At 40.6% G+C, this 8006-nt stretch overlaps 1 protein-coding gene across 1 annotated transcript; it reads right to left on the bottom strand.

Annotated features, from left to right (window-relative positions):
* Positions 1–105: 105 nt before the first annotated feature.
* lrp10 (low density lipoprotein receptor-related protein 10) lies at positions 106–7809 on the bottom strand. Its single transcript, XM_055156361.1, is given in 11 exon segments — positions 106–1675; positions 1678–2026; positions 2110–2239; positions 2822–3016; positions 3923–4359; positions 5596–6140; positions 6213–6403; positions 6501–6645; positions 6724–6756; positions 6894–7036; positions 7697–7809. Coding segments are annotated over 10 exon segments (2352 nt in total). The 5' UTR covers positions 6943–7036; positions 7697–7809; the 3' UTR covers positions 106–1397.
* Positions 7810–8006: the final 197 nt, after the last annotated feature.

Below are 8006 nucleotides of genomic sequence, written 5' to 3'. Positions count from 1 at the left end.
TAAAAGCCTCCATTCATTTAAGACTTTCTGTTCTCACCTGAGCACTGTAAGCTGTCAAACCTCTTCAGTAAACAACATAATTATTAAAAACACAATACCCAAACATTAAAAGTGCAAATTGTTTAATCTCAGCCACATATTTACTTATATACAGTGAAGATGACCCAAATAAATCAAATTATTTTCTCTCATTATTATCATATTATAAATTTAAATCTCCTCCATTACACCTAATACATTCAACAAAGCAACAATAAAAAATGTTTCTAAAATAAAAACACCTTAAAAGTAAAATGATACAATGGCACATCACAAGTCTGCTATGTCAGAATGTGAGAGAGTGATCCTAGCTGAGGTCGAGTTTAATTTAGAGCCCCTGGGAACACCAAACTTCTTCATCTTCACACCACAGCAAAGCACATCTTATCTCAGGCACCAGAGATTGTCTTATGAGTTTGAGACTGTTTTATACATTCAAGTGGGAAGATGGGATATGCACAAGAACCGGGTCTCAAAGATTATTGCCAACTTTATGTAGAGACATGCATTAGTTTCAGTACCCAGTGGTGTATCAATGCATACAGCGGTGTGTGAGTACAAGCATGTGCCTGTTTTGGTGTGCACTGTGCAGAGTGAAGCTTCGAAACTGATAAACCACTTTTACACCTCAGAAAAAGCCCCCTAAAATCAATAACATATATTTTTTACTATACATTTAATGTTTTATTAAGACTGTTGGATTGAATGGGAGCGAGTACTGCACAATTTCACCCACTAAAGTTTTACGTCAAACTATTCGGTATAACGTTGGGCATTTAAACACATTGGGGCACAGTTTTTAAAATGTTTACGGTCACTGTGAAGACCTGAAGTGATCTTGTTTTGGCTTCTCAGATGATTCTACATGAATCTAAAGGCACTTTCATTAGAAAACCTTATGGCCAGAGAGCTATGAATCAGGACGATGCAGAGCGCACTATCTCTACAATGCTCCATTGTCTTTATAAGACTAAATCCAAATGCATTCACTCGGTTGCACTCATACCAAACATAAAAAATGGACACTTCTAAAAGGAAATCACTCAAATTGACAGTAGTCTGCCTTAATATCTAGATAGGGAAGAAATTTCTGTGCAAAATATTACTTCAATGTGCAGCCTAGCATTAAGTGCACATTAATACTCACCACCAACATACTCTCAAAACATAGGTCAGCCATGTTTTTTGTCTAAAACACATGAGTTTGTTTTCAATGATAAAATACTTTCTACAACTCAAAGAAATTCAAAAGGCACCAGACTTGCACAGCAAGGGTAAGGCTCACCCCTCCTATGCTTCAGTTCAAACAACTGTGGAAAGACCATTTTACTTAAAGAAGACGGACGTGAGCGAGATAATCAAGTGAGCATGGGCACATCGTCCTCTGAGGCGGTGGAGGAGGTGTCCTCTGATAGAGGGATGAGCAGAACATCATCATCAGAGGAGGACGAAGAGAATGAGGGCGATGCTGACAGGGCCATGGAGTTGTTGGAGGGAGAGGCCCTGAAGAGAGAGATACTCAGGCCCAGTGTGTGGAAGATAGAGGCTAGAGAGGGGCTGCTGGGAGGGACAGTGACTGGAGGAGTGTGGGGAGTGTCTGGAAGAGGGGCTGGGGGAGCATATGGAGGAGGTGGGGGGACACAGGGGGTGAGGATGGTGGGGGCAGTGGGGGAGGAGCTCCTTGTTGCTGCTCCCCTTGAGCCAAGCCCAGTTTCTGAGGCACAGGCTGGTTTACTGCTTCTACAGCTGAAGAGGAACTGGTGGCCATGGGCTGAAGGGTTCCCTGGGGGGCGGAGACTGCTTCTGCCTGTGGGGCACTGGAACTGGAGGTCTGAGACGGTCTGGAAGAAGTTCTGGGAATCAGACCCCACCTCCTCATCCTCCGCACAGCCCGTCGCACAAATCTGGGCCTGCGTCTACGGTGTGGGGAGTTAGCTGCATCTTGACGAAGGAGCTGGAGGATTCCTCTCAAAGACAGAGAGGATGTCTACAGAGGAAGACAAAATGATCACAGGTTTAAGTTGATGGGATTTCAATTCAGCACAGTTTATTTTGTTGTTGCTTTCTGACCTCGTTAGGGTTTTCAGTTGGAAAGTCCTCCACTGGGGGAATTATACCCTGGGCAATCAGTTGGCCGTACGAGGGAGGGGCCTGCTGCTGAATCAGCTCTGCCTCCAGTCGACTGATAGGTGCAAACATGCTGCAGATAGACATTACAGTGTTAAAACTCCTTTACAAAGGAGCCATATTATGCAATTTTATGATCTATGTTATGTTGTTTCCTTATCAAAAATGTACCCAGAGTTGTATTTTGTTTTGTTCACACGTTTAACACAGACACTCTGCATATATAGGCTGAGCTCTTCTTTCAAACTAAAAACACTCTGTTCCATGATGTTATGTCAAGAGGTAATAGAGGAAATGCTCCACTGTGTTTTTAAAGTCCATAAACCTTAATTAGAATCATTCAGATAATTTCAGACCTGGAATTGCCAATCTCTATTGAACTAAAGGTAAAACGTAGCTGTTAACTTGAAAACTGAGCACTCCATAACATCATAAGGTGAAACAGAGCATTAAACTTAGAAGAGAACTTAAAAGAGATATAGACAGACTAATAACATGGAATAACATTACATAAACAAAACACAACTCCAAGTAATTTTTGAAGAGGTAACAACATGAGATAAGTTGGTTCAAAGCTCCCAAGAGTCTATTTTGCTCAATGTAGAACCTTTAATAGATCTATACACATGAAGAAGACACAGGAGAGCTTCCATACCTGTACTCTCTAGTTCTGAGGGAGTAGAGTTTGCAGGTACAGCCCATTGCGATTACCAGCAGCAGCCCACACACCAGGCTGCCCACTGTTGCAGCTGTAATAACTTTGCGTGGAAGGATGACAGTGCAGTTCATCTCATCAGTGCCGTCCTTACAGTCCACCTGACCATCGCAACGCCATGTCTCAAACACACACCTGTAACCACAGAGTAATGTATAGGTTTCAGTTATTCAGATAGTGATCGCATTCAACTGTAAGGACAATATAGGAAAGAAAGTACAATACTAATGTAAAATATTTCTTGGGTGACAAATTCTCCATCAGAGCTGTAGGCCTTTAGTCATATATTCAATTAATCGATTGACCAAAATTTGTAATTAGTCAACTGATCATTATATTTATATTTATATTTATATATTTATAAGTATTTATATAGGACAACAACCTAAAGGAAAAGTTAGTGAGTGAGTGAGCTAGTGATTGGTATTTTTTGGTATTTACATATAAAAAGGCAGATTAAACTCACAAGTCACAAGTTTAATCTGTCTTTATAAATACATGTTTCCTAGTACTTTTTTCTGCATAAATGGTTGTTTTTTCATGTGGGAGCAGTTTGGGTCAGATACACAGATACATAATATTTTTTGCAACATCCCTTTTTAGTCGACTAATCAATCAACAGGACATGTCATTAGTTGACCAAGAATTTCTTTAGTCGACTACAGCCCTAATAAAGATCTAGATGCACTGATACCGATACTGGCAACACCGCAGATCCAGGAAATTGTACTGGACATCGGTTAAGCTGATATCCTGGTTGGGCCTTTTAATTGGATGTAATAAGACTATTTACAGGCTAATGTCGGCCCAGAACGTCTCATAATGTTTGAACTTTTATTCATACAAAGCTGTTCAGTAGTTACTTCAGTATAAATAGCACAATTGGAAGTTGTTTTTTGGAGGAAAAAAATTATGTTCCCAGTTCCTACACTGATCAGTTAATATCAGGTATTGGCAGATATTTAACCATAACTAGCAATATCTATATCAGAGCTAAAAAAGCTGGATTGATCCTTACTACGGATGAAGATGTGTACTAACCTGTCACTGTCACAATGAAAAGTTCCAGGCTGACACACAGTGCAGTCCTTCTCATCACTTCCATCGGCGCAGTACAGCTGGTAGTTGCATCTCTCTGTGACGGGGTAACACACCGGTCTGCCTGTAAAATGGCTGGACGCCACTGACCTCTGACCTGCAACCCCACAGGCGAACTGATTGTGACTACAGCCCCGGCAGCCCTCCTCGTCCCGGCCGGTCTCCGGACAGTCCCATTTGCCATCACAGCGCTGTTCCTGAGTGAAGCATCCACCTGCAGCTCCTCCACATCGGCCTTCCCACGGCGGACAGTAGGTTCCAACTCGGAAAGTGGCGTTGAAACCACTCCCCTCTGACCCCGGAATAGTTTGGTACGTCAAAGAAAGCACACCTGTGTGAGACTCGACTTGGACCGATTTGTAATTTGAGCTGCTTGTGATCTGAAAACCAACAAGAACAATAATTGTTTTTGAGGTCAATAACTAACCAACCAACAGACAGAAATAAGCATTTCAGTGTTTCTCATTAAAAGAGTAGACTGTGGTGGCTCCCCATAGTCTAATTTTGCTGCCAGAGTCAAAAAAGACGCTGAACACAAACTGGTGATGCAAATGCTCCTTTAAACTTACAGTATTGTCATAATACTGAAGTAACTAATTTGTAATCAGTGCTACTTTGATCAATGGGGGATATAAATGACATTTCTTTGAGAGTCACAGATACAGGCACTACTATCAAATATCAGCACCATTACTGAAAAATTTCCTCAAGGCTCAAGAAAAAATATTGAATGAACTTTTGTACTACTAATATATTTTTTTCAATATTTTGTATTCAGTGAGTAATAAACACTACACTAGTAATAATTTCTAGATCACTCTTATAAACTTGGATTGATATTTCTTGGGAAACAAAGGGTTAATATAACCGAATGGAAATGGACCAATAAAATTTTTTCTTCCAATGGTATCTGGGTAAATCAGTGACTCCTCCTGCAGCACTGAACTAAAGAAACAAGCTCAGCTCAGAGCACACGGCTGGTCCGGCAAGACCCGGAGCCCGTGGCCGAACCCCGTAGCCAGGCCTGCAGCTCGCAGAGGCTCGGACACGTTGCATCTCACGTGGTCAGAAAAAAGTGAAAAAAGTGTAAAGAAAAGACGTCAAACTTAAAGAAACGCTCACGGTGGACTTTTTCAAAATAAAAGCCAGTGAGAAACAGACGTTTACAATAAAATAAATAAATACATAATACAAACCGCGTTAAAGGCATTAACATAATTGACGGCAATAATTACTTAATTAGTTAATGCTAAATTAACGCGTTAACGTGCCCAGCCCTACTCATAATATTTTAACTTTTATCTGCTGTTCAGTAGACACTGGAACGATAAATAACAGTTGCATAACAATTGGAACTCTTGTCTACTAACGTAACTGTGTTTTAAGAAAGTGACATTTTCAGTCTGTATCAGCAGATATTTAAAGTCACAGTATTGATATTGGTATTGGAACTGAAAAAACTGGATCACTGCATTCCTTATTTTCCCTGTTTTACTGCATAAATTGTCTTTAGAGAAAATGGTTCAAATATGGCTTGCTTGTGCCACCATACTCTTAGTATAAAATAAGATTGTGGGAAAGACTGTATCTGCTTCTTTAACAAATTAAGAACTCACTATTTTGAGTATATCCCCTTTGCCTTGTTCTCTGTTGTACACTGTAAGTCTGTCACCAGGCCCCAGTAACAGCTGCTGTAGGTCCAGTCTGAGAGGCCTGGAGTCTTCAGGGTCCACTGTCCACACACAGAAGAGAGCAGGGCCGCGGAGGATCGGAGGAGAGAAAGTGCCATAGAACGTCTGCAGCAACCCCCCGCACGGCCAGTCAATGGGAGGAGGGGTCACTACATTGAGCTGTTTGTCCATGTCACTCTCCTCTTCTCGGCGCTCTTTAAGTAAAGCCCAGAGATCAGACTCTGTGTCGATGGCAGTTTGAGACATTGCGCTATTCTTCTCTGTGTAAGTCTCTGCGTTGTTCTGTCCCGCTGGTGTGAAACTGTATCTGGTGGGTTCTGGGGTGTCAGCTTCAGGTTCACAGTCTTGTTCGTCACTGCCAAAACCAACTCCTTCGTCCAGACACTCGACTTGGCCATTACAGAGCCAGGAGAGAGGAATGCACCGTCCCCCCAGGCATTGAAAGGAGGTATCAGGGCAAAAACCAGAATCTGTGAAGGGGAAACATTTTAGAGAAGATGGCAAAAAACACAAAACATTAACACAAAAACAATTATTATTACCTCTGGCATAGTTCAAGCGAAATGATGACACAGGAAACAAATGGGGCAGAAAATGGTGGATTATGGTAATATTGCCCCCAGAAAACTCCATGGGCTGGGGCATCTTTCCACAGAGGACCATTGGCTCACCCCCAACTGATGATTTTATAGACACCCATTCCTTCCTGCACCGCACAGAAAACTGGGAAAAACTAGAAAAATCCAAATGGACAAAAATGCATTAATTTATGACAACATTAAAATACATTTTTGTGGTGTCTGTCTTATAGGTGCTTTATTATCCTGTACCTAAGAACAATAGGCTGGTTTTCTAAGCCCTTAATGACCCAGCAGTCATAGGTGGAGCCATATCGATAAGAGTAGCTATGGTACGCTGAACTTGTGATTTCTCCCACTTGGTTGTCTGTAACCTGAAGGTAGCGGCTACAGCGTGCTGTAACAGAAAGTGAAAGAGACATTAGCATAATTTGTAAATACAAAACGTTGACTATCATTTCTATAAGCCTCTTACCGGAAGAAAGGGTAAACTCAAAACAGCAGCATGCTGTGAGGAAACAACACAGATCAAGTCAGTCAGTGTATGAATGACATTTGTGAATATTCAATAATCAGTATTACTTTAACTTTGAGTAAGTATAAGCAGCACATTATTGTAGTTGTACCTGTAATATTTTTACTTACATAAAATGGAAAAGATTAGGACAACAAGGATGCTGCATGCAACTGACATTTTGTAAATGCTCCTCCACAAAATATTGAAAGAAAAAAAAAATCAGAGCAGCAAAAAATGTCATATAAGTCCCATTTTAGGAGGAAGACATCACCTGTGGGAGGAAAGATACGGTTTTAAGTGAAGAAGACAGAAATGTGTTAATAAGTTTAGTACTTCTGTTCAACCAATAAGTCCATTAGTTTTAAAAGGCAAAAGAATATTTACAGCTTTGTACAGTTATATACAGCATTATACAGTATAATGAGCCACATTCCACCAATGAGGCTGTTGAATAATATGCGATTGTTGTCATTCCGTAAGCGGATAAAGGAAAACCAACGAGGGTGTTTACTTCGTACCATTGTCCCCACGTTAAACCGCTCAAATTAATGATAATTCCCCCGCACTTTTATCATTCTTGTGTGAAATCTAAAATCCAATGTTTATTCAACATGATCAATAAACAAATTTCGCAGAAAGATGTTGTAAAACGCTGTTGGATTATAGTTTTGGCTGAGGCAGACAGTGGGAGCAGCTGCTCGCCTTCTTTAGTAACAAACAGTTCTTTCGCTTAGCTTCCTGTCGAGCTAACAGCTAACGCTAATACCAGCACTTTTCTCTCCGTTTTATCGAACATTTCGTTTTGCGACACCATTCAAAAAATAGTTAGAGGTCTACACAAAAGACCCCAAAATTCATTAACTGTAGAATATGTAAGATATAAGCAAAAGCAACACCGAAAAACAGTAAAAACCACAGCGGAATGCCTCACCGTATCAGTCGGCCCTTCGTGTTGACAAGTTCTGAGCCATTTCCGGGGACTGCGCCCGTGACGTCTGGAGGCTGGGATGGTGACGTTCATTTTTCATTCATAAACTTCAGTATCTTAGTATTAAAAATAATAGTGCTATATTAAAGCCCATGATTTATATACACGCATCACTAAACATGGTGAAAATGGTTCTGTTTATCAGGGTATTAAAATTGTTTACTATAATTTCACCACAAGGTGTCACCATTGAGCAAGTATAAATTGATAAACTTGTTCAGCTCATTAAAACTGTATAAAATCTAAAAAATAT

The sequence above is a fragment of the Boleophthalmus pectinirostris genome, unplaced genomic scaffold (assembly GCF_026225935.1).
Source record: "Boleophthalmus pectinirostris isolate CB_2022bp ecotype Guang Dong unplaced genomic scaffold, ASM2622593v1 HiC_scaffold_20, whole genome shotgun sequence".
Classification (NCBI taxonomy): domain Eukaryota; kingdom Metazoa; phylum Chordata; class Actinopteri; order Gobiiformes; family Gobiidae; genus Boleophthalmus; species Boleophthalmus pectinirostris.
The sequence above is the reverse complement of the archived record's forward strand: the minus strand, read 5'-3'. Positions and strand labels throughout refer to the sequence as shown.